General features: G+C 37.7%; 1 protein-coding gene across 5 annotated transcripts in view; it reads right to left on the bottom strand.

Moving 5' to 3' along the window:
- KCNT2 (potassium sodium-activated channel subfamily T member 2) overlaps positions 1–27,595 on the bottom strand; it is a 115,452-nt gene that overhangs the window by 8,499 nt on the left and 79,358 nt on the right. For 2 of the 5 annotated variants that reach the window (XM_030953005.1, XM_030953008.1), the window contains exons 16-27: positions 25,900–25,956; positions 24,668–24,817; positions 23,311–23,540; positions 22,367–22,583; positions 20,971–21,076; positions 20,574–20,746; positions 18,854–18,925; positions 15,998–16,132; positions 12,129–12,240; positions 8,311–8,412; positions 5,513–5,596; positions 4,080–4,208 (exon numbers count right to left, since the gene is read on the bottom strand). In XM_030953005.1, coding sequence (XP_030808865.1) covers positions 4,080–4,208; positions 5,513–5,596; positions 8,311–8,412; positions 12,129–12,240; positions 15,998–16,132; positions 18,854–18,925; positions 20,574–20,746; positions 20,971–21,076; positions 22,367–22,583; positions 23,311–23,540; positions 24,668–24,817; positions 25,900–25,956 — 1,567 coding nt within the window. Of the gene's footprint in view, positions 1–1,668; positions 1,690–4,079; positions 4,209–5,512; positions 5,597–8,310; positions 8,413–12,128; positions 12,241–15,997; positions 16,133–18,853; positions 18,926–20,573; positions 20,747–20,970; positions 21,077–22,366; positions 22,584–23,310; positions 23,541–24,667; positions 24,818–25,899; positions 25,957–27,595 lie in introns of all 5 variants that reach the window. The other 3 variants (XM_030953009.1, XM_030953007.1, XM_030953006.1) reach the window with 3 other exon arrangements.

The following is a 27,595-nucleotide window of genomic DNA, read 5'->3' as shown; positions in this document are numbered from 1 at the left end:
AAACCAAAGCTGAAACTCTCTTTCAAAAGCAGCACAAAAGTGTCTGCCAGTGGCAGCTGGTAAGCACACAGAAGATAAAATTCCAGTGCAAAGTACTTCTGTGTGTCCCTCTCTGTTTTAAGTAGTCTTGAACTTCAATTAAAAATACTTTTGTAATTGTCATTAATTTGAGGTTTGATTGTTTTCACTGAATTTCATTTTCTTGTTCCATAGCAGGTAAATCTGTTGCATGAGAAGCATAACTGATGCCGCGGTGTCACTCCTGTGCCACACAGAGAAGGAACACTTGCCTTTAAACCCTTGGGTTTGTTTGCTTTTTGTTTTTTAAGGGCAGGTTCCTGTCTCACTGTGTGCCCTGAAGGGTGTGATTGCTCACTTGTGCTGCCAGACAGCTGTGACCTACTTAGGCATGATGCTCTAATAGAATGTGTCATGCCCTAAAATTTAAACATTAGGCTGGTCAACACATGGCAGGAATGGGAATGTAGTCACAGACACACCAGTGTACATATTTGAGGTGATGGTGATTGAGATATCTGTGCTGATAACACCAAACACTGATTCACTTCAGATTTTTGCTCCCTTGCCTTGCTGCTCCCTGGGAGCTGTGTGTAAGAGGTGAAATAGTTTGAAGGTGTATTTTTCATCTGTTCTAGTCTGAAGCAGTGACTTATTTTTTACCTTAGTGCAAGTTCTATACTAACTAAATTTTACTGCTCTGCCTACCAAGAATGCTAATTGCATCCAGGGCTCTGGAAATGCTTTTCTGCTCCAAAAGCTGTCTAAACCATTGCTAAGTACAGCCACATTTTCCTTCTGTGATAAAAGGGGATTTTGCTCCACTAGCATTTAATGTGTGTAAGCTTAAGGCTTTCACCAGATAATCTTTTCACTGTAAGGATTATTTGTTACCTTCAGAATTCAACAGGAGCAGGCCCAAAAGGAACCAGAATTCCACAGGACATCCTTGAAATTCCCAGTCTGTCAGCTTTCAGATTTTAGCAAGCTGTTTGTGTCCAGAACAATGTTGCCTTAAGATCCATTTACTCAAGGATGATCCATTGCACAGTTCCATTTTCTCTAAGGATTTCACTCCCACAATTGAACCAATTGTACAGTTTCTGGCTGGGATTGAGTTACATTTCTTCATAGCAGCCTGTATGGGACTGTGTTTTGGATTTGTGATGATAATGTGTTAATAATGGGGATGTTTTCCTTACTGCTGAGTGATGCTTACACTGAGGCATGGCTTTTTCTGCTTCTCACCTACCCCAGCAGCAAGTGGGCTGGGGAGAGCACAAGAAGTGCTGGGGACACAGCCAGGACACCTGATCCCAACTGACCAAAGTGATATCCCTTATCCAGGGTGCTTTGCTCTGCAGGAACAGCTGCAGGAAGATGGAAGGAATGAAATGCTTGATGGAGCTCTGCTGTCCTGGAAATGGCCGAACACCCCCTGCACATCGAAAGTGTGAGCAAACTCTTTGCTTTGTTTTGCTTTTACTTAAGTTATCAAACTGCCTTTACCTGAGCCCAAGAGATTTCTCCCTTTCAGCCTCCCAGTTTTCTCCCCATCCCACCTTGGGGGGAGCAAGCAAGCCAGCAGCTGTGTGAGGCTTGCCTCAACCAGGACACCCAGAAACAGGCAGACAATAAGCAAATACTTACTTGTGAAGCCGTTTCTCGTGACTGACAAAGAAAGGGGAAAAGAAGACAAAGGAAGAGGAAAAAGAAAACAAAAGACAATTTAAACAGAAGTGAATCTAAAGAAACAAATATGGACTGTTCAACAGGAGCCACAGAAAAGCAGCCATACAGGTAATGATAAAAAGATTTCATATCTCTTTTTTATATTTTTTGCTTGTAGTGGAAATGGTTTGGGTCATAGGTATGATAGTCATTGAGAGGCTGGCTAGATTCACTTCTTCTTTAGTTACTGGGTCACTAATAACTTCCTTATTTTTAAATAAGTTATGAGTATCTGTCAGTGAAGTAAGAGCTTCTCATTTGCATAGTGAAAAAAGGGAGTGCCAAAGGATAAACTGTACATATTAAATATTAATATTGGCATATTTTGTCCTCGTGACTTGAGTCACCCATGTTATTATGAGACAGCATCCAGGGATGTGCAGCACAAATTTAGTTTCTTATCTCTGTTTAAACTCAAATTGATAATCATGTTGAAGATTCTCTGAGTTATAAACCTTCAACTTTATGGCTATAAGTTCATAGTTCCCGAGTAAAAAGAGTGAACTACTTTTCTCTTTTTTCCATTTTAAAGATCTCACCCAATGACATTCTTCTGGATTAATGTATTGAAAAGCTAAAATGATAACCCATGCTAATATTTCATTAGTAAAATAAGTAAAAAAATCCTTTAACTTCAAAATAAACACTTTGCAGAAAGATTAGGGCTTTCAGCATCTCTGTGTTTGTAGGTCTCTATCCATAAAGGCCACAGATGCAGAGCAAGATGTTGCTCTTTTGTATTCTGGGGAATAGGTAGGTGAGGAGAGATTTCCCTGCCCTTCTCTAGAGGGGAAAGGTTGTACAAATTCTGAGTCACTAAACAAGAAATTGCACAAGTATTTGTGTGAAAACACCAGTAAAGGTCTGCATTCAAAGACTTCAGCTTAGAAAGACCAACAATTGCATTTTCTTCACTTAATAAAGGAGGAGTGCCATTCTTCCACATTTGTCCAACACCTGACAATATGAAAATTTAACTGGGAGGTTTCTCCAATCTCTCTTCCTCAATCCTCTCCTGATTTAACTCAAATTCTTTGTGAGATTACTTGTGAAAGTTGATAGGAAGTAATAGCAGAACTCCTCATTCTCTTTTTTTGGACCTGAAGTCAAAGAGCCAGCCCTGAATGTGAGAATAAAGCACTGCCATGAATTTTATCTTATCCTTATTTAATGAATTCTTAAAATCTAGTATGTCTTCTGTTTTGTGGAAGGCTGTCACAGACCTTTTTTTCATATTAGCCGTGAGGCTGACTACATTCTTCTCCAAGGAATGATTTTGATGGATTATGTTAAGGCAGCTATAGTTCAAAAGAGATTATTGCAGTGATAGAGTCCAGTGGCTAAGCTGTAAGAGCCACCTGCAGAGAAAGTGATGGTCCACAAAGAGATATTCCCATGAGCTGAGTGGGATCTTGTACAACATTTTTATCATCCTTTTATAAAACTAACTTCAGCTGAATTTACTTCCTCAGGAGCAAATCTTGCCATTAAGCATTATATGCCTGAATGTTTTCTAATACTTTTCTGAAATATGGAAAAGAAAATATAAACTACCTATCTTGGAAATTAGTTTAAACTATGTCTGAGTATTTCAGAAGAGAGACTTGTTCCTCACTGTTGCATTTGAAAGCCATGGTTTAATGAGATGGCAGTACTAATGGTCATGTAAACAAATGGATAATACATGACAGAAATCAAAGCTGCCCAACCAAAAATGTGTGTTAAATAGTCAGGAAAAATATTTTTGCCATTTTTTATAAACAGAGAGATGGAGAAATGTACACATTTAGTGGCAAACACAGAAATACATATATAAAATATTACAACTGTTCGGCAGCTAAATTTAGAAAGATCCCACAATACTTTGAATAACACTAACTAGAAATGAGCAACAAGAGAATGAATTAGAAGGTCACATGAACAGTGAAATGCCACCTGTTTTGAGACACAGACGCATTGTTGGCACAAGGGCCAGAGGGCCTGGTGAAGGGTTTGGTACAAACTCTGCTGTTAGTGAGCACAGCGAGGTCAGAGCAGAGCTCACTCCTGAGCCACGCCCAGCTGCCCCTTGGCTCCCATCCATCCATCCATCCATCCATCCATCCATCCATCCATCCATCCATCCATCCATCCATCCATCCACCCACCCACCCACCCACCCACCCATCCATCCCCAGGAGGGGAGCCCAGGAACCAAAGGCCAGGTGTGCCCTGGCCCTGGGCACTGCTGGAGCCTGGGGCTCAGCCTGGGCTGTGTGACCAGCCAGGTGTCAGCAGAGGCCTCGTGCACTCTGCAGTCAATGCACAGGAAAGCACGGTAAGTGACCCACCTCAGATGTTGTGAGCTTCTGGGATTCTGTCCTGTAGACTCCAATTGGAATGTCCCCTGTAGAGGAACAAAGCTTCTGGTACAGTCTGGCATATGTCCTAATCCACAGATCCTCTTCTGTGATTTTCATCTGAGCAAATAATAATAGGAGGGAGGAATTTTAACTATTGAGGGTTTATCACTTGTCCACTATGCAACTCATGAAAAAAAAACCCAACAAAACTAAACACTAGCTGGTAATTATCCCATTGTAATGTTGCACCTTTGCTCTACAACAAATCTGTGACTTCTGTGGAGTTTGTCAGACAGGTTCTTTTGCTTTCTCCCAGTTTAGAAGACATTGTAGTGGAAGCAGTTTAGCATTATGAACTTCTGGTCTTGGTTTAAGATTACTGAAAATTTACATGGCAGCCTTCACCCAGTGTCTATTTTTGACTAAAATATAAATGAATAAACTAAATATTGCCAGCAGTAAGAAACTGGTGTGGACGGACTGGAATGCATGAGTATTTCGAATGTGAATTTTGCCCACCAGACTGCAGGCTGAATATGTGGGGAGGAAGTAATACACTAAGCATAAGTGGCATAAGAAGTCATGCAGGAAGCCCACTTACTTCATTATTAGCTTTATTTTGAGATGTATGAGTTCCTTTTTAGAGATTCAACTGTACTTTCAAGTGTTCTTACATTCACTGTAATGAAGCTTAGTGACTGGCCAAGAAATACGTAATTTATATTTAAACAACTTTTTTAAACCATCATTGATACCTTCCTGCCATTCTTTATAGATGGCCACAAAGCAACTTGTAAATAACTCAACTTGTAGTAATCTGTTTGCTACCCAGAGTATAGTGGGTGTGGGAGGAAACAGAGAAGTGGGGTTTATTTTAGTAAAAATTACTTCCGTTGTGTTTTTATTTGTGTAAATGCACAGTTAAATTGCATTGGGAATATTGACACAAGATGACTTTTGAACTCCAACTCCTAGTCATTTAATACAGCTGATCTTTATATAAAAACTATTCATGGCCTTTATTGCCCATAGGAATGGAGACTGGGAGATGTCCTGGTCAGGCTGCACAATACAGGTAGTGCTTTCTGGCTTTTATCTACTCAATTTTTACACTGGTTGCTGAACTGCCATTGCTATTTCATATAAAATGCACTATTCATGTGTTTTCCTGACTTTCCAATTTTCTGCTGAATAAAATGCATTGTGTTTTCTCAGGAAGATGTTTTTTGCTTTGGAACTAAAAATGGGTATGTTTTCTGTTTAATTTCCTTGTCTTCTCCCTGATGAAAAAGGAAACAGCTGGCCTTCCTTGAACTTTCACAAAAGGAAATGCCATACAAAGAAGGTTGAAGTATTTTGCAGACAGTACAGTATCTTCTCTGGTACTCTGTACTGATTGTTGGTTTTTTTTAATAACTTACAGAACAAAGAAACCCAGATCCTGGTGTGGTGTCAAGTCCCAGCAGAAGTCTTGTGATAGAAATCATATAATCTTTCACAAATGACTGCAAGATATTTTAACAGGAGAGACAGAAAAGAAAGAAAAAAAGCTTTAATGAACAGAGGAGTAGGCAACCATTAGCACTATGTATGACTTTCAAAGGAATTATACATCTGTGTTTACAGTCCATCTCTTTAAGTATCTTAATCACTGTAGAAATACCTATCCCTTTCTTTTGGCTGAATTTACTTCTATAAAGGAAGTTTTCCTAAACTGGCTCTGCATGTGCATGCAAGGAATGTACAAGATTCAGCAGACTAAGGCATAACAAGGCACAGGAAAAGCAAAGATGGATGTGTCAGTGGACTGAGGTGTTAGTCCTACGAGGTGTGAAATTATAATGAACTCTTCTGTGCAAAAGAAATTCTGGCAGATGTTAGATGGCTCTGCAGTCCTCAGTGGGTCCCTCTGAGGTGACACTGCTATTATTTTGTTCAAATGAATAATCTGAAGGATTTTTAAGGGTTGATATGCCTTGTTGCTCTGCTAAACAGTGTGTTGCTATTGGTTAAAAGGTAGAAATTAAGTTTAGTGAAGAAGTGTAGACTAAGACCAGGAACGGACATTAGAGCAGCTAAAATGGCAAATATTTCTCCTCCTGGGTTGGGCTGCTGGAATGAGAGGGCCATGGGGTGCTCTTCTAGCTGTAGCTGAGCTGTTCTTTGCCACCTGTGCTCAGGTGCAGCAGGGCAGCATTGCAGTCCTTGGAACACAGCACACACCGTAGCTCTGCTGGCCTCATGCAAATGCAGAGCTAACCAAGAGGTTTTCGCAAAGCAATACCTCACAAAGGTTTTACAGAAATCCTTTAGAGCTATAGAATCTGGATTTGCTCAAACTCAGAAGCTAGATGGATTTCATTTGATACATACTGATTCAACTATTTTAATTTTTGCACTGGTAGTCTCCCAGTTGTGATGGGCTAAATGCCAAAGAGCACCTCAAATAAAATTTGCTTGCAAATTAAACATATTTATTATCTTGGCAGCATCATTTCTGCCACAGAATTTTCATTAGTTTAACAAGTTTATTCACCAGGATTTGCAAGACCAAGTTTTCCTTTTTCAGTCACTGTCCTAAAGATAATTCGAAGGCTTTTCTTTCAGCCTGTAATGGGAAGAACCCTGATGTTCCCCACGTCATTTGCTCTTTCTTGCAGAAGAAAAAGACAGAAAATGGTGCTATGAGAAAGAACAAAGAGCTGCTGATATAGAATTTCTAACTTGGAGTAAGAAAGGTAATTCTAGAAAAATGACAGTTCACCTATGAGCAGTAGCAGTTCAAAGGAAGGACAGGTGGAATTAAAGTGACAATGAGCATGTGAGGCTTTTTGTTTTAAACACTTTCTGGTGAGTGGTGTTACTCTGTCATGTCCTTGCATGATCACTCAAGTCTAAGAGCAAATATAAAATATTGAAGTCACTTATGTGCTGGCAGGAGCTGTTGATGATTAACAGATTTGTTTCTATATATATGTCTTTGGTATTTTTACTACATTTACTATATTTTACTATATTTCTTTTTTAATATTGTGGTATGTGATGCTGATATTCTGGGGCATGATTATGAAGATGTTTTATATGCTAATACATTTATTTCCAGAACCTTAAAATATGTATGCCCATATACATGACTGGTTTTTATATTAATGGCTTCTTGAGAAAAGTTTAGCTCCAGGAATTTTTCTATTTATGTTGGATTTGCCTTCGGGAAATTGATTTGGAAGTAAATTGCAATGAAAGAACACCTTTCATGCACCAAATCACCAAGTAAATTCATTTCCCTGCAAGGATGTTTTCCACCTGAGTACTAAAGCTGCACAGGCTATCCCCAGGTAGAGGCAAGGCAGGAGGCTGCTCAGGTGAGCAGATGATGTGGGCCACGGTGGTGTTCCTGCTTATGCTGTGTGCCTTCATCCTTGCAGGGTGGTGCTGGGGGCTGCTACTTGGGCATCCTGGTGTGTCAGAGTGTGCAAAAGCATGGGCACTGCTGAAGACTGAGCAATATTGGCCTATTTTCCACCCTGAAACTAGCAACTACTGCCTCCATTTGCCCTGACTGTATTTTCTGATATTTTTTCTTCAACTCTCTGAAGCTGTGCTCTTCCCTGATTCTCACTGTCATCAATACTTCCTGGATTCTGAGCCACAAGGTTGAATTGCTGCCTTTTCTTCCTCCACTGTCTCTTTGTAACCACTGAATGCATTCCTGGCAAGGGCAAGCATGGCTTACTTTACAGTGTAATGACAGGGCCTCTGCAGCTCTAGTCAACATGTAAGAGGAGAGGACGCTATGAAGTAATTGAGGCCTTTATCAGCAAATGCAGGAGACTAATAAATTACATATTAAGTAATTCTGTTCCTTTCTGTTAGGGACACTGTGTGGGAATGGGCACTGCGTTTTGTATTGCAGAGTACAAGCCCTATTATTCTACATAATCTGTAATTTATGTAGGCCTGATCAAAGCTATTTGACTGTGGAGAGATACATTAACAGTATCAAATTATCTAACATCAGATTTTGTGCAGTCACAGGGTGATTTTGGGATTGAAAACTGAGCTAACACATCAAGCATGCTCCATTGTCTTTTGCCATTGATTGCTCCCAGTATAGACACACTTTAATGGATCCTATGGCAGAAAATAGGGTTATCTAGCAATTAAGCACAATATAATGGATGGCAATACTTGTGTTAAGTCACATTACTGTTCATAGTACCTGATAAAGCAATGTGTCCAACATGCTGATGCTGAAAACCCTGCCAGCAGCAAAGGGCAGTCGAAACATAAATGCCAGATTAGATCCCTTCTCCCGCTCTTTCTGTTAAGGAATTAAAACACAGAAAACATTTTTAATGCTGGTTTTGGAAGGGCTGTAACAAAAACATGAAATAGATGTTATCTTGAAAGAAGTCAAAAGTGTAAAATCCCTTTACTCTCAACATCGTTTCTTCCTACAAGTATGAAGCATCTTTGTTCAATAGGTTTTTCAGTTTTTCAGGTTGAAAGACATTGATCAATGTAGATGTTGTTTCAGTCATGACATCTCAAACTGCATGGGCATATTCCACCCAATCAGTTTGAAAAAGATGGAGGGATATCAGCTGTGCTTAGCTCCTGTTAACCTGCTCCAATTCCTTGGTGCTGACGGCGGACTGTCATCGTGGTGCAGGAAGTCTCCTAGGAACAGGAAACAGGAGCAGAATCTGGTACAGAAGGGCAGGAATGGCACAGGGGTCAATCAGTGCCCTGGTGCTGCTGGCCACACTCTTTCTGGATGCCATTTGCCTTGTGGCCACCTGGACACAGCCTGGCTCAGGCTGTCAGCCAGCACCCCCATCCTTGAGCAGCCTTCCAGCCACTGCCCCATCCTACAGTGCTGCAGGAGGTGATGGTGACCCAAGGGCAGGACCTGGCCCTTGGCCTTGCTGACCCTCATACAACTGGACCAGGCTGGTTTAGTTTCCTTCCATCTCTTCTACAGCCTTGCTTTTCCTTTATTCTTGCTTCAAAGAGATCTGTGAGAAATATAATCCTACATTCTAGGAAAGAACAAATAAATTTTCTGGTGTTGATATGGAACAACTTCCTAAAAACCTGTCAGTTGAACAGTAAAATTTCTGTGCTAATTGCTTGTACAATTTTAGAATTTATGTAAATTGTTAGAGCTCTATGTAAAATAAGACACCAATAATAAGAGGTACCAATCTCTCTGTAACTCATATGTCATTATTGTTTTTTATCACTTTATGTTAATTCAAATCTGCTTAATATCTTAATTATAGTAAAGAAAAAAAATGGAGACAGGAAATAGGAGGCCCCATCCAGAAGGTTAAAAAAGCAGCCTGGCTATATGTAAATCACTGCAAATACACTGGGCCATCCCAGGTAGATTTCTGCCTACCTAACATCTGTGTTCTTATCCCTGTGGAAGATACAAAATCACAGGATTGGGTTTGCTTAAAGATATAGGAACTTGTACTTATTTCAAAATGATCACTTACAGCTTTAGAATTTTTATCAGTAATACCTGCAGTATTTACTTGGAAAAAAACCATAGCAAACTGAAGTCTGAATCCTGTCCAAAACACTACAAACCCTTTATTTCAAAAAAGAGGGAGTGGTTACCTCAGTTTTCTTCTTATGCAAGACAAATGGAGAACACAGATGTCAAGTTTAGAGCGTGGGTGTTTTGTTTTTCCTTTTCTCTGTGGTATAAAGGCCACTGCTTTCTCCTGTGTCAGTGCTGAGTTTACTGTCAGATTTATTTATCTCTAAAATGAGAAAAGTTGCAGCTGCAACAGCAGATGGACATCTGATTTGTGTATCTGTCTTCTGCAGCCCATTAGGTTGAAAAGCCAATTTTGCAAGTGTGTTTCACTGCTACCTCAAGGCAACTTGCCTGATATTTTCAGTCTTTCTGAAAATGAGGCGCTTAATGCAGAAATAACAAGCAACTGTATGTTTGACTGCTTTAGGTAATTTTTACTGGAGTTTTTAATTGCCTTTCATTTTGCATGAGGGAGTTCTGAAAGATCAAATGAACTACAGCACCACCTGTGAAGTTCTCCCTGCAAATGTTAAGATGAAGTGACTGGGAAATATTAACAGCAGGCAACTGCAAGAGCAATGAAGAAAATGTTCTTTCTTTAAGATAATTTATCTACCTCTGTTTCAGCAGAGCATAGTTTGGATAGGAAGTTCATTAAATGTTCAGCTTCCAACCTATCCTCACAACTTTTGCACAATAAATTAGTAAGATAGTCAAGAAGTTAAAATATTTTTAGGTATATCCAGAATATTTGCTTGAAAAATTAAGGAGCCTATGTAAAGAAAGAAAGAAAGAACTGAGATTAAAAATCCTGGTTTCACTGCATTGAAGTAGACAGCCCACAGAGAACTCCAGAATCCAACTGGAATTGGATTAAGGGAATATGTTAACAAACAATTTCAAAACCCCTGTCAGTCATAGTACACCGAGACATTAAGCCTGGCTGAAACCCAAGGTTGAAGGCCCCAGCCAGCTGCTGGCCCTTGCTGCCCTGAGAGAACTGGCAGTGCAGATTCCAGCCAGCTGTAGCCTATCCTTCATGGATTTACCACAGAGGGAGGACATGGAGGAGGCACAGAGGCAAACCTTAAAGGGTAGTGGGGGTGGCATTATCCCAGCAAAGCTGAGCCTCCTTCCTCAAACAGCTCCTCTCTAACTTTTGTCCTATTTCCTCCCAGCTCTCCAGGCTATGTCTCTGTCAGAACACCACCTAAACACAGGATCAAGCCTTCATGCTACTACAGGTAAAGATACTCACTAAAGGCCACCCAGATATTTACATCTTGTGTAAATATGTACATGTAAGTGTGATATTCAACCAAGTAAAAGATTTACTTCTCATCCTTATCCTGTCTCATCGACACAGGCTGAATTTTGGCAGCATTCAATTCCTCTGTAAGAAACTGGACTGGGAAGGTAAGTTTCTGAGGAAAGGCTGTTTTCCATGAAGTATATATTAAAATTACCTACATGGATATTGTACAGTAAATAGTGAACTTTTAAATCCCCAAAATTGAGGAAATTTACGGTACACCTAGGAAATGGAAATTATATGTTAAATCTGTATAATGGTAATGATTTTGGCACGAATTCAAATTCACCAAGACACGTAAGGTATCTGAGGTGCACCACAAGAGAACTCAACAATTATAGTGATTGATAGACTGACAGGGAGAAACAAAAGAATGCAGTGAAGGATTTCTGGCCTTGGAGACTGTCAAGTGATATTATTTGTCTCTCACAAACTCAGAATATGATGGGTAGGTCAGATCACCAGGGAAGATTTGTGAGAAAGAGTACTGTCCTTGAGTTTAGAGAGTTAAACAGATGCACAATATTACTTCCTATGCTCCACCTGTTTTAAGTAACAGAATTTTGAACAAGCAGATTAGAATTATCTCCATACAGCCACAGTTCCACAATTTGAAAATGCCAAATATACATATAGAATCTGAAGGTTTTAGCTAACATTTAAGTAGTGTCACTGTCCCTCTCATCATTCTGACAGAGAACAAATACTGTTCTGAAACTGTCCCATTAATGCCAATATCTCCCACAGATACACAGAAATGTGTACAGAAGACACAATTATAGTGCCTTTAAAATGAAGAGGAATTAAAAAATACATTATAATAGAAACTGTATGTTTTAAGCATTTAGTCAGTTAAAAGATGTTCCATGTTAATTGCCTGTGTCAGCCTCTTGGACAACAACATTAGCTCTAAATATTTAATTATCCAAAAATATTTCATTTTCCTTGAGCAAATTCCATCAGAGAGTTGGTTGAGTTACATTATATTGTAAAATTATTAAATCAAATCAAACTTCATTATTAAATGAGAAATTTGAAAAAAATTATCTTTTACAATAGTCCTACAACCATAAATCACTGTTTCCACTTGTTTTGAAATCTTTGTTACAGAATCAGAAAAAGTAATAAAAATATAACATTTAAACTGAGGATGGGGGGAGGCAAATCTCCTTACCTTTTCCAATTTGGACAGAGCAAGAGAATAGCAGTCTTTGGCTCTGAACTGCATGAATCTCATGTTGGCTGGGTGAGTTAGCTCTGTGATAATGCTCAGGCTGGAGAACAACCTGTATTTTAAAAGAATGCCATGGTTATGATTCTAATTATAACAATTCACAAATGTAAGGCTCTGCACAAAGCTGCAGCTTGTGCTCGTGCCCGTGTTTTAAATGAGTCCCTGAACCTGTGGTGGGTCTGGGCCCAGAGAAAACTACAACACATTCTCTGTAGAATTCACCAAGAAGCACACACTGAGCTCACCAAATACTTAAATGTTAGGAAAAAACCAACTTAATTTCGTTATTTTTTATTTAATAATTGGTACAATATCACAAATCTGAAGGAAACAACAAAAAATGCAAAAGTTTAAAGCTTGTACTTAGTACCTGGTTGCATGTAAGTTGTGACTGATTTATGTACCCTTTCCAGTTGGTTTTTCCTTCTTGAGATCTGTTTGTATGCTGTGACTACAGTCTGAGCAATATAGATGAAAAATGACACTTGTGGGAGTTGCTGAGAAAATGTATGTTTATGTATACTTATGTTCTCACTTTGAAATATTTACATATACAAAATATTTATAACTTAACACCAATTCAGCCTTCCAGTAACTAAAAGCAGCGAAGAGAGCTCTACTGTGAACTGGCTGAATTACACAGACCTTCAAGCAGCAGACTCAAGAGCCCCTCCCCAGTACTCAGGGCTCCAAGAAACAGAAAGAAAATCATAGTTCACACCATTTATATACAAAACAAGTTGGAATAGAACACATTATTATTTAAATCTTTACAGATTGTGTCAGAAAGTGAGATGTACATTTGTAGCCTCTTTTGCTGACCCTGGGGCTACTTATCTACACCTAGCAATAGGTAATTGTAGTACTAATTACATCATCGATGTGGCTTCTGTCTCACTTTCCATGGAAGCAGCATTTGGTGAGTTAGTGTCAAATGGAATTCAGTGCACCCTTTTGCAAGTCTTGTCCTTTTCCCTCACTTTTGCAGGGAGAAACATCAGTGAAATGGCAATTCAAGCAGAGCCTAAATGTGGGGAAATGTATATCTAGACTGTCTGCCAATATGTGTTAATCCCACATTGTATTTGGAAACTAACACTACAGAATTCAGAGTTAGGAGTAATAGGAAATTAAAAGCTGATCTCATGATAAAATATACAGAGCAGGAAAAAATGCAGGCTGCTGTGTTTCTCTTAAAGATGGTTTCATATCTTTCACCAAGATACGAAAAATTATCTATATTAGGAAAACAGTTTCCAAATTGGTATTGGTAAAATATTTTACTTATCAGTGCCTTTTAGCTGAATTAGGGGAAATTGCTCTTCAGGAAGTCAGGGACAGATTGCACCTTGCCCTGGATGTAAGGCACACTGCCTGCCAGCTTTCAGCACTGGAGTAGGCTCCTTCTGGGCAAAGATCCCTCTCTTCTACCCCATTCTAGTAAGGACTGGATGGGCAAGAGAAAGCCCCCACCAGCCTGATGGGAGGCATGGCTTGCTGTTGAACTTACGTTTGGAAATCAAACAAGCAAGAGACACATGTAGTTCTTTCCCAAACCACAATGATAAACCCTGAAAATAATGCAATGCCATCATAGCACCTCATTTGGTTTATCTCTAAATTGGTGATGACAGCTAGATACCAGCCAAAACACTGACCTGTTATATGTACTGCTGGCAATAGGCTTCCTGCAGGATTTGAAACAGCCTTTAAGAGGTTAACTAATAAAACTCTGTAGTGGTACAGACCTACTGCCTGGGGAAATATGCTGGTTTTCTGTGGAGGGCTCACACCTGTCTACAGGGACTCAGTGCTTGGCTTCCTGTTTAATTTTCAAAAGTGAAAAGCATCTTAAAGTGTAGTCCAAGACTATTAGTATCTCCTCTTATTTTTAAGCTGTGATAACTCGTTCTTAGTCAGTGTGCCCATTTGAGTCACACTTCTGTGCTCCAATGTCAGGTAAGTCAGTGCTGTGTCACAGTTTTAATTGGGAAGGCATAGCTTGCAGCCCAAAAGGTGCTAATAACCCTGTCCTTATAAACAATGCCTCTGCCTTCCAGGGTAGGGAGCACACTCTCCTGGCAAAGCAGGATTGCTAATTTATGTAAATAGGGGAATAATGACACAACTGGTGTGTGAGAACTGCCAGCCCGGGCTGAAGAGCCTGGGTTACTGCAGCTCTCTGACAGGGCTTTTTCAGGGCTGAGTAACTCACACCAGGGGTGTTTAGATCAGCCTGAACCCTCTGAATGGTCTCACCTGGTGAGACCAAAGTGGAACCTTTGTCAATGCTGTGATATCATTGGAAACAGCATATTAAATCCAGGGGTTTAAAATCCCCCTTTAACGCTACAGTTGGTGTCAAGTGCTCCTGCTCTCTACCATGTCCAGTCATTTCTTCATTACTTTCTGATACTATTTGCCATTCATAAGTAATGAAAAAGCTTTCAATGTGTTTTTAAAGGTCATTTAGAAAATTATTTACCTTAGTGCAATGAATGTATTTTATTCTATAGAACAGGTAAATCCTACTACTTTATGCCTCTTCCCAAAGCTTACTTATTTCTACAACTTTTACATAATATAAAAATACAGTAAAATTATTATATGTGTTCTAGGGCAAAAAAAAAGAAAACTAATTTATACAATACACTATTCGTGAAAGTTTACAAAATTTTATGAAAAAGTGTTGTGAAGTCCTAAACCAAAGTGTTTATTTTAATTTACTTTGATTGTAAATAAGCAGTGTTAAAACAATACTGACCTGGACATAGAGTTTATACATGAGTTAAAGCTGCCATCTAGTTGCAAACAACGTGCAAGACAACTGAAGGAGTGTACAGTAACATCTAATGGCATACCTATTGTATGAAATTTCTCTTTGACAAAGTAGAACACAGCTAGGGAAAAAAAAGTTTTACAAGTTTACCTTGCATCTCTCTCTAGTCTTTTGTGGAAGGTTTGACACAGAAAACAGGTAATTGCAATAAAAGCAACATTGAATCATACTCAATTTCCTTCCAGGTCTTATTAGAATGAGCACCAGGAGGTGCTAGGCTTAAGCCCCAAATCAGGGAGGCATTTCATAGCTGACTGTGTACTGTGTTTTGTTTTGTGTGACATTTTTTGGGTGTTTTTATTAAGAAAATAATATTTTTCTCAGCTCAAAGTGACATATTTTCTTCATACTCACTGAGCCAAGATATTGAACACAAAGGCTTTAATTAGGAGAGTTGTCAAAAGGAACAGCAAATCTCATTTTCATCACAGCCTCCTCAGCCTGTTTACTAGACTGATCATATTATACTCTCATGACTCTTGCCATGTTGCTGTCATATGTCATGTTGTATATATGTGCCTAAAAACCTAACTTTTGTGCAAAACTAAATATTCAAAATGTGAACACTTACTACTAACTTCACAGTGATGCAGTGCTTACCTTTCAGCATTAGAAGGATCTGCTTTTCATATGGGCTTTAGTATTATTGTGAATTTTCTTTTCTCAACTATCTTTTGTTCTAAGTCTTCAAGAGTAACTTTATTTTCCTTCCTGTAAATCTGATAGCTAACTTGTAAAATTATTATCTGGTTTTGGGATGCAAAGCATTTTATTTGAGCTTTCAGGAGAATACTTCAGGATTCTAAGTGAATTGCTAAGAAGGGTGGGAAAAAGTTTGCCCATGTAAGACACAAATTCATACACAGGAAAACTTAAGTAGAAAAATAAAAAAAATAAGCTCTTGGCACAAGAGGCATCAAGTATTTCACAATTAATGAGGATGTGTAGCTAGATTACAAAAATGCTTTACCTGAAGAGGGTTTGAACATTCACAATAGTCTTGGCATCTGCCATGTAGTCTTCCTCAGCACTCATCGTGCTTTCCTTGTCCACCACCACCATGTTAGCTGCAAAGGTGACCCCACACCTTAATAAGTCATCTAGGCTTTTGTGAAGAGAAAGAGGGAGAAAGAAACAAGCAACTTAAATATGGAACACCTGAAAGATCAGCCATGGGCTGGCATCTGCAGATGAGCTACATAACAACTTCTAATATAATCAAGGACAACATCTCAATTAATTGGTAGAATAGAATATAGAATCTACTTCAGTAGGTTGTTACAGTCCCTCTCTTTTGTTAATGATAAGTTTATTTATTTTTTTTTAATAAGCCTTTAACAATTACTTGGGAACACTTTGGGCTTATCCGCTGCAACAACTTGCTCCATTGCAGTTACATCTGACAATAGAAAAACCCAAATAAATGCTCCTGGTTGCCCGTTCCCACAGTTTTATTTTGGCTTCAAAATGTTAATTAATTAGCTGGAGTGTTCTCAGGATGCTTTTAGGAGCAGCTGCAGAGCAGCAGAATTTTGTGCATAGCTGGACAATGTGTGAAGCCCAACCACAGAACACACGCACAGACAGCTGAGTTACAGTTCTCATCATGCCTTGTAGCTTTGTCTCCAAAATGAAGCATGCTTCAGCTGTTTTAACAACCACAGATCCTAAGCACCTTTTGACAAGTGTGGTGGGTTTTTAACAATTTATTTTGGAAGAATTTATATTCATTATTTTTGAAACTGTGCAGTATCACTGATGGTTGACTACAACAAAAGAAAAACTGATTTTATGTGATCTATGAACAACTGCAGTGCATAAGTAGAAGTCCAGACTTTTTTTCTGAGTAATTTTATTTCTGCTCTTTCAGACATTGAGTTGATCCCTGAAAATAGCAGCATATTCTGAAATACCCAGATTTTCTGCATTTCAATGTCTCATAAGCTCAACAGCTATTCTTATTTTAGCAGTTACATGTGGCTGGCTTGTGGAAATTTGAAAAATGCTAATGTGGAAGCATTATAATTCTACTTCTCAGGTACCTCTAGCTAAAGGTTTCTCAAGATTGACTAGAGTTCTACACAACTGTGAAATCTGTTCAGTTACAGATCTCAAATCCTACCCAAGGACTGGGGGACAGGTACCTACTGCTTGACATATTTTAATGAAGTGATCTCTGCTATGAATTTTGGTAAAGCTGGTTTTTTGTGAGCCATCTACTTCTAACAAAAAAAGAATGATAAATGAAAGTCATTCTTTTGGTGGTTTTCTCTCTGAGATGATGATACTTAATTGCTGGTGAACAAATGATAAATATTTGAGATACTTATAGATAGTAAGTGGTACTTGGAGAATGTATTTTATACTCCTTAAATAAGAAAGGAAAATATGCATATTTCAGAATGTATTTCTTATCTACAGATGGTCAGATCTATTAGTTGTACAAGATTTAAAAACATGGTGAGAAAAACACAAGAAATATGTACGAACTATATTTTTAGAAGTATTCTTATTAATGATAACAGATGTCCAAAAAACCCTCTACAAACTACAGATGCTTATTGCACCAGGAATTAAAGTGATTTTTGCATCAGAAAAGATGCAGAAGTTCATGCTGGTATTACTGTGAACTTCTGAATTCTGAATAATCACTTATTCCAAAGACTACATGCTTCATTTTTTTAAAAATGCATTTAATTCTAAAAGAACAACAAAACACCATTAGGGAGGGATTTGGCAATTTCCATTTTGAAATAAATTCAGGAAATTTAAACAAAGTTCAATTTTCTACATTAGTAAAACAGGTTAACATCTGAAATATTAATTACTTTGAATACTTTGAATAATTCCTCTTGAGTATACATTTTGATGCCAACTGGGTTTTGTCTTTTCCCTTTTATATCACCTCCTTACTCAAACTATCTCACGTTTCATTTCCAGGTTGGGAAAAAGCCAACAATTTAATTATTCTGCCATTACGAGTTATTTTTATAATTATTATTAATTAAGAGTTAATAAAGCAGGAGATATTAATAACCTGTGACACTTTCTTGCTTAATAGGAAAAAATGTGAAGTAAATAACACTTCTGTGGAGTTCTGTAAACCTCACAAGGACCTGGTACCACCAAGGTAAATCTGTAACTGCATCACTATTATAAACAGGAAATAAGCTTTTTGATTTCTACAGGGGGCAATTATTATTATGGGTTTGTAGCCCCAATTCAGTATGCACTCTGTAGTGAAGCAGTTTTCTTTAAATTTACAGTCTACGCTGAGGAGTTTACTAAAATACTCATGAGTCCTTGCTCTTCTCTTGTTTCTGCCTGATTTTCACATTAAAGTTCTGTTGCTAAACCTATATCCATAAACATATATTAGCAGAGGTGAAGACAGAAATGTAGGAGTAAGTGATAATTTAAGTAGTGTAAGATGAAGACTTTTGGACACATTCAAGACTGTTTACATTCTGTAGTTGTCTTTACAAAACCTGAGTCAATGAATTCCAACAAATTTTAACTCAGTACAGACTGACACTAGAATCAGGGCTATAATCTGTTCATTTGTAGAAACATATGAACTCACCTAAATAAGTGTTAATCTTATGTTTTTGAACATGTTAACTTGTGCTCCCTGTCATGCTTTTCCCAAATGAGCTCCTTTATAAATCAGAAATGTGAAATCCCAAATTACAGCAGACAGACACAGACTATGCATGCAGAAAGCTCATCTCCAACTACAACACACACAGCTGAACATGCAATGACAATACACACACCAAACCACTGAGACTACAAAGGTAAGTTTGCTAACAGTTATTTCACCTACTTGTCGATAGAGCCCACCATGTAGTAAACCATTGGAAACCAACAGATTGCATCCAGAAAATGCATATCTGGCCTAAGCAGCAGATGGAATTACAAAATGAAACACAGTATCACAACAGCAGCATCTCTTCCAAAATATTTTAATCAACTGGTAGTTTGAGGTTTAAAAAAAAAAAAAACTTTCTTAAACTTTGGCATTATGATGTCAGTTAAAGCAGGAAATAGGTTTTGAGAAAGCTGTGAATCAACACTTTGCTGTGATCATAAAGAATGATCAGAATTAACATGCTTATATTAGTAAATGCACCTCTAAAATCAGAAATGTTATGGCACAGGACAATTCCAAATGTAAGAACAAATGAGTAACGTCAAAGACACACTACCAAGTTATGCTCCAATGGATGTCTTAGGAGGACTTAAAATAAGTATCAACAATTCTTAATTAAAATGTAAAGTGGAAATCAAATCATCATTTGGGTTTTGTGACACCTACTGCTTTCAAGCCTACTCCCTTTCAGAGGAGTCGCTGCAAACGCTGCATAGAGAGAGACAACAGTGAGGCTGCTGGTTTAATTAGCAAGCAGAGCTTTTACTTCACATTAATCAAGAGTGTGTTTAGCTATCAAGTGTCACAACAGCATTGAAGTGTGTGAAGTTGGGCACAGTGCTGGCAAAAGGAGCTGGCACTAGAGGGCCCCCTGTGCCCATGGCTTTGCTTTCACACTGTCAGTGGAAGTGATTTAGCCTCATTTAGGCTTCTCAATTTGTGTAATTCACTGTATGCCATAGTACCTACATAAAAACCTTCTGTTGTGCCAACACAGGTGACTAAGGAGCTGCCTGAGGGAAAGTGGGACACTTCACAGCAGGCCTTTGTAGAAAAAAATCGCTTAAACTGCAACAGATCTACACAAATGGAAGTGTCAGCCCTGGAATCACAACTTACAAGACATTTTTGCTTTCTTAGCTTGTTCTACTATTCTTTGTACAGGTAACCTCCATTTCTGTGTCTTATAAATTGTGATTTTAAGTAGCTGAGCTGTACCAAAGTGTTACAAAAGCCCCCCAAAAAAGCTAATTAATTATCAGATTATAAATGAACCAGTCTTGACATAAGCAAATTTCTCTGAAATATTAAAATCAAGCAATGAGAAAAATTCCAGCAGTCACCAAGAGATATAAAAGTAACAATAATACTGCAGGTTTAAATTTTTATCCATGGCTTTAAATAATTTTAGATAAAATATGTCTGTGGGTGTCCTTTTGGCTTAAAGAACTGTTTATCTTTGAGTGTAGAGTTATTAAAAATATACCTAACTGGTCCAGGCCACTAAGTGCATTGTGTTAAGTAGGTTAGTGCTGTCATGTAGCTGTGAAACTGTTATACAGCTTGCTTTTTACAGTGTTTATTAAGCTATTTAATTTTAGCAGTAACATTCACATTTTTGGGGGTGATTTTAAAAAAAAACTTAGCTGAAACATTGGCCATGAAGAATAAGAACATTTAAGTTTACTATGGCCATTAACAGTCAATAAAAGGTCAATTTTGTATATGAAAGTGAACATGCAGTATGATTTTTGTCGCTAACTTTTCTCAAAGATAAGTGTGCCATAATGTTTTTGATTTTCATCTGGCTATGTGAAAAGGGGTCATCTATTGAATAATGGTAAAATGAGTTTAAAACTTATCAGAAGGGGAAAAAAACCAACTTTTTCCTTACGGGTTATCCAGCAGTAATACGATGGGGTTTAGTTCTTTCTTTGGTCGGTAATAAGCTCTCAGTGGGACTATGAAGTTGTATAAGCCATTTCCAGCAGTTTCTGCTGCAACTATAATCAATTTGTTTTTGAATCCATAGGCTTTGGCATCTTCATAGTAGTTATGCTGGCATCCCTAAAATCAAAGTAATAAACAAGTTCAGTGAACATTGTATCAGATGACCCAACAGAGACCTGGTTAGACACAAACACTTGGTGATGAAAAGGAGGAGAGAATATAGTATTATAGAAAATACTGCACAAACTTCATCTCTAAGGAGAAATCAAGAGTTTAGCTCTGCTCAGGTGCAAGAGACAAATGAGAATGCAGGATTATCCAGTAGCAGAAGCCCCCTTTACCTTATCTAGTCTTAGACAACAGAAGGGTACTTTTTCATGCAGAAGATGACAAAAAGTGGGAGAGCTTCCAATATAAGGAGAGTAAGGAGGATAGCCTTTGGCATACCTAAAATAGAAAAAAAACCTTTTTCAGTATAGCAAATTACCAAAACACAGCTTCCTACACAAGTGTTTTATGGGATGTTTATACATACGTCCAAGTTTCAGACCAAGCACACCAAATGAATTATGTTTAACAGAGGTCAAAAAAATGTATTTTGCAGCCAGTTCAACAGAACTTAGTGAAAGCTGCCATGCTTTTGGGGACTGAAGGAATTTTGCTTGGGTTTTTGAAAATAGTCTGTTGTGTCATAGTGTGCTGTCATAGTGTTTCGAACTGGAAACTTTTAAATTAAAAAAGGGAGGAAAGAAAACAGAAGTAACTGTACTTCTGCTCTTCCTTCTCCAATTTTTTTTCAAACATTTACCAAGAATGATTGAAGTCATTACCTTTTAGCTTTAATAATGTACTTTCAAAAGGGCTGAAATAAATTCTAAATGGCAAACCCTCTTCCCAATGAGGTGAAATTTCTAATTGGCCTTAGTGTTTTTTTACGAGACCTTTTAAATCCGGCTGTTTCAGTCTGCACATTTAACATGACTTTTCCTATTAATTTTTTCTCTGGAGCTTGATAATCTTCCCTGGGGCTTCTCACGATTGCCATTGGTGGGGATGGGAAACTGCTGGTTGAGGCATTGGCTTAATTGTGTATTTCAGTTTTAACACCCCTGTCAGCAATCCCAATAAACATAATTGCTCATCGGCACAGCAAGATTGAATCTTCTGGGTTTATCTGAGTAATGCATCATTACTTTCAGTAACACACTAACAGCATTTGGAATTAGATGTGATAATTTTGTCCCATACTGCTTTTTTGTCATTCCTGCATTTTGAAGTTACACACCCAGCCCCAGCATTCCAAAGCCTGTTGGATGATCTGATTATCACTGCATTCGCATGACAGGAATACTTACCTGTTTACAAATTTGTTGAGTGCTCACTTAATAATTATAGAAATAAAATAAAAGGCCCTAGAATATGCTATGAGTTGCAGTTATTGTAGAATTGTAGTTAATTGTAGAATTAAGTGCATTGTAATACATGCCTACAGCTTTTAGAACTGCAAAGAGAAAATTTCCAGCAAATAGAAGAGTTTATCTGTTGTTAGGTGTTATATTTGAGAGTAGGCATATGGCATTCTGCTAGCATTTCCTCGATGGGAATAATTCCAGAATTGGACTTCATGGGACTTGCTTCCTGGAAGTGCTCAGATTGATCCACATTTCAAAAAATATTATTGATGCTTTTTATGTATAGCGTTAACTTTTCACTTTATTTTGCATTTAACATACGTACTCAAAGCCTGCAGAGACCTCCTCGTCGGAGGGGGTGGTTTCATCCTCGGACTGGTCGCTGAGCAGGTCGCAGGTGGGCAGGGAGGAGGAGTCAGCCACCTCCAGCACGGGGGCGATACTGGGCCTCCTGCCCTCCCTGCCCCCCTGGGCGGGCAGTGCCAGGGTGGCACCGCTGGCCCCGCGGCACCCCGTGTCCTGCAAATCGATGGCCACGGTCCCTAGGGCACGGAAAACAGGGAAAACATCTCCTCAGTGCTGCTCAGAACATGGGAACGGCATTCTGGATTTACTGGGGACTGCCTGGCTGCATGGCAAAGGACTGGCAGCAGCACTGTACTGGGTGTGTTTATTCCATTAAAATAAAACAAATATTTCAGTTGTACTCAAGGAAAGCAACGCTTTTCCTGACAATTAGTCTGGGTCTTCTTGTTAACTGCCTCTTTTACATCATGCCTTATATAATCAGTCCATATTAATATGCATCAACAACCTGCACGTTTTACTTAAGGTGTTTTTTAAATTAAAGAAGCTCATGAAAACTTCTTACAAACAATCAGGTATGAAAGACAGAAAGTACTCATTTGATTTACCCACTGGTTTTGCTTTGCATACACTTCATTATTACTTTTTTTATACCACAGTCTTAAGTAGTTTACTTCCACTTTGTTAAGTAAAAGAGAATCAAAATCCATTTGTTTGTTTGGGGGTTTTGGTTTTGGTTTGTCTGCTTGTTTGTTTTTGTCTGGATTTTTCTTTGGTTTGGTTTGGGTTTTGTTGTTTGTCTGTGGGTTTTTTTTAAATATGAGGGTGTAAATGTTTGAAGTTTTTATAGTCATTCTCTCTATTCATAATTACAGTTTCTTAAAAGTTTAGAAAGATGCTTTAAAATGTGCTATTCATTAAATAAGCGTATGTTGTGATGTAATCTTTTTTTTTTTTACTTACCCATGCTGGCTATTATACTGTGTACTGGTAACCTAGATGCTCCATGATAAGATAATTTTGATTCATGGTTTTTTCTATGCTTTTCTTGCTTCTTAAAAGCGGAATTCTCTTCTTTGGTGATATTTATATAAAAGCATATGTCAGTAGAACTCATGATATATCGAGGACCTGGATTCAGCAAAATGTTTTTGTTATCTTCCTTTCTAACACCAATCAGACAGACTCCAAACCTTAATTAGAAAAGGAAAGGCATGGTTCATTTTGCATAGTCCTGCAAACACCAGAATTTCCATTGTCAAAAATGAACCTCAGGTATATTTTTATTCTTTGCACATTATGAACCTTTGCTGCTTTCTGGATGACAAGGATGTTTAAAAAATGTGTTCTGCTAAATAGGCCACATCAAATCAAGCAGATTTTATGAGCTCATGAATTCCTAGGCAGTTGAGTATTTTTCGTAATGCCCATAATATTCTCCTAATGTTGTTCTAGTTGATTTTTTCTGTCAGATGAATAGTCCTTTTGGGAAAATATTGGTAGAAAAATGGATACACGATGTGAAAAATTATTAATCATGTTAAATTGTTCCATTATTTATAAGTAATGGAGACCATTTTCATAATTCATTTTTGCAATTCACTTTTTAAAATGTATTTGATTAGTGATAGAAAAGAAGGAATTACAGAAAAAAAGCCCTCTTTCTCTCCTTGATTAAGTATGAGAATAAATCCAGCATTTAGGGTTTGACAAATGCTTATTTTATCAAATATATAAACATACATGATTTGTGTTTATTTTGCATGTTCATCTCACAGAGCAGCACTGGAATAGTGATGCATCATCTGGACCTTAAAGCAGGTATGTTATCATCTAACAGAAAAAAAGAGTTTTATGTTTGAACAATCACCAGAATGTCCCATGTGACACCTTTAAATTGAACATTTTCCGTAACATGAACAAGCCACAAAGGAAGCCAGATTTCCAGCTGAGTCCTAAATAAATTTTAAAAACCCCACACCCTCCCACCCATTCATTTCTAGATTGTTTTGGACTTGGAAAAGGATTGTTTTTTTTTGAAAAACCTCCAAAAAGTGCCTTTTTTTTCTGGTTGTCCGGCTTATCCTTTGTATCTATAGAACACTGTTCTCTTAGACTGAGGTGGGCTGTTCAGGATGAACATCAGCTTTTACCTGACCAGCTCCAACTCACAGAAATAAATCCATATCAGTGGCCAGATACTTAAACCTGGGAACAGATCAATGTGCAGTACTGTGCCTTTAGTGCAGAGCTACGTCGCAGGCAAAACAAGTAATTATTTCTTTGAACTTTTGATGGTTGATAAGAAAAATAAACATACTTTTTATGTGCATGGAAAGAAGCATACGTGAAGCTCTTCCCCTCATACTCTGCAAAAAATGTACTTTCTTCCAGGTTGATGTGATACACTTCATTACCAGAGCATCTGCCATACATTTTCTGCCATTGTTCTGGTGATTGCTGACTCTCCCTGAAACATAAAGAGAATAATTTAACACTTAATGCAAAATTCTTATTAATCAGAATGGTATTTACTGTAAACAGAAACTACAAATGCCTGCTGAAAAGGTCCCATAGGCTAATCTGAAAGAAGTATTTGAGATCAAATCTTGGTAATACTGTAAGTACAGTGATTATTTTAATGTATTAAAGAACATTTTCTGCTAAGTAATAGACATATGAGAGTATGTACTTTATTATCAGGAGAGAGGTGGCTCAATTACTTTAAAATCACACCATAATAAGTGGCACACCCTGGGAGCTTGAAGATGATAGGTAAACCCAGCAGCATTCTCATGACATTCATAAAGACAGTTTCTTCACATGCTTTGTGGCAGACTCTTTGGTTCCTGTCTGAGTATCATTAATACCAACTTATGTAGGAGAGAGTCATTTGTCTTCGGTCATTTGATCCGTAAGAGAGATTTTTCTCCATTTGCTTATCAGTGATCTTTATACTCTCTGTGTATTTTTGGTTCCTGTGTCTTGTAGACTATTACAAGTACATAGCTTCCTTTCTCTAGTGCAAGAAAATAAATTACAAAGCAGATCACCCTTTACTCTATGCAGCTGCTGCCCTTAATGCAAACAGTTCAATGGAAATTTCCACACCTCAGCAACCCCCAACACTTGTAGCCCTGGAGCTCCTGGGAACTTCTTGATTAAGTTTCACGTGGAAACCAGGTTCTGCCTGCATGATTTTCACTGGAGGTAACTGATGTGTATACACACAGATATGTGCAGATAGGTCATGAATCTGCCAAGTGTGTCCTGTGTTTTGCCACTTGGAGTGAAGATCTCAAGGTCCCTGGACATGCTCTTTTAATGCTCATTTATACATTCTCAATACCTTGACACAATTTGTATTTTTCTCCCATTTACCATGTTTCTTCACTCTCATCATGAAAACATTTTGTTTCAAGATGAAAATAAGTAAACCATTTTTGTTGCAACACTCTAAATAGTGTACAAGGCATAGAACAGCAGAACTAGCCATGTAATTTCAGAACATTTTCCCTTATTTCACTTTTCCCCCTAAAATAAAATGTTCACCTGTTTAATGTCTGCTTGGTTCCAGTGAGTTGTCTGAAAGCTTCCCATGGGGCTGTACTGTAAAGATCACATTAACTCCAAGTCAGAAAAGTTATTTTCTTCCAGTATCTTGTATCATCAAACAAACCCTAATAGAGTTGTATTACTAGTTTATATTATCAGATAACAGTTAAATATAAATGTTAAGATTATTAATTAAGATTGATAATGAGATTATAAATAAGATTCAAGGTAGAATTTTGGTGTCTCACAGACTAAAGTTTTGAATTCCACAAACAGCTGAGAAGACAACAGGATTATTTGCATCTCCTTAACAGGTATTTAAAATTTGAGTCCTACATAAGGTTTAATGCAGGTGTTAATAGCAACCATGATAATAAAAAAACAAACTAATGTAAAGGAAAGCAGTTCACTATTAACATTGGAAGTCTATTTAACAAATTATTTTCATTATGTAGATCTAATTTAGTATTTTGTTTGGTTTATAAATACATGTATATAAAATTTTTATTTTTAGTTTAAATAATCTGCTTTCACCTGATATTTTTACTTAGCCAAACTCAACTGCTCATCTGACTTCATCTCTCATATGCATAAATAATGGTAATTTCACCTACTTTAACAACTAGCAGTTAATTTACCTCTTGTTCAGCAACAGAACACATCTGAAAAAGCAAAAAAACAACCCTCTCTGAACTATAAACTGGTCAAATCCAAAGCAGCTTTATGTCTGCAGTACAATGACAAATGCCCTTATTTTGGAGTCTGTCTGAGAATAAATGCTCTGAAGAGTGCTGACCACAGTAGATAAATAATAACTAGACATTTTTACTTTTTCAGTCTTTCTGTATAAATACAGAAGAGTATTCTTACAGTAACATATAGTGTACATTCTTACTGAAACACACATTATTTTAATCCTTCTGGATTCAAATTAATGCTACAACTATTTGTGCAAAAACTTACTTCTTTCTGCTCCTAGTATACAATGACCAGAATAGAAAACAGTTACTTTCATTATGCTGGTTAAATCTATTAATTCTGATTGCAAAAGAAATCTTAAGCACTTCTGAACTCTGTGACAGTTACTTTGCATCAGAGTTGGGAATCTGTAAATGATCAATGTGACTGTGTTAAACAATGAAATGCTGAAGTTCCTAAGAACAGCTGAAAACATTTCCCTTTTCTGTGTTTGGTTTTGTGCTGAAGGAAAATTCCCTGACAGCTGTTAGGAACACTGCTCCTCTTTTAGGTGCATGTAATATGAAATAACTGGAACAGGCTCTGGATTCTCTGCATGTCACAGAATTACAAGGTAGGCAGATAAAAAAATGTATAAAGAATGTATTTCACCACAGTGCTCAGGAGGTATCCAAACCATGTTTCGTTGTCTTCCTACTAGGAGATTTTAGTGCACACTGCCGTTAAAATCTTGACATTTGTTGTTCTCAGTAGTAACAGCTCCAGGAAAAATTTCTGTTCCCCATTCTGGGCAAAGGGGAATACTAGAAATGTCATATAGAAGGTTAAATAACTCTGCTTATAAATATATATATACTGGGTTCATGAGTACTTGAAAAAGAAGTTAGCATGTTACAAGACTTATATAGTGTATATGCAGCTGTTCCATTTCTACCAATATATTTAGAGATTCACTCTTTATTGCATCTGTGTGCCCATAACATTTCAATCAAAA

The sequence above is a fragment of the Camarhynchus parvulus genome, chromosome 8 (genome assembly GCF_901933205.1).
Source record: "Camarhynchus parvulus chromosome 8, STF_HiC, whole genome shotgun sequence".
Taxonomy (NCBI): domain Eukaryota; kingdom Metazoa; phylum Chordata; class Aves; order Passeriformes; family Thraupidae; genus Camarhynchus; species Camarhynchus parvulus.
The sequence above is the reverse complement of the archived record's forward strand: the minus strand, read 5'-3'. Positions and strand labels throughout refer to the sequence as shown.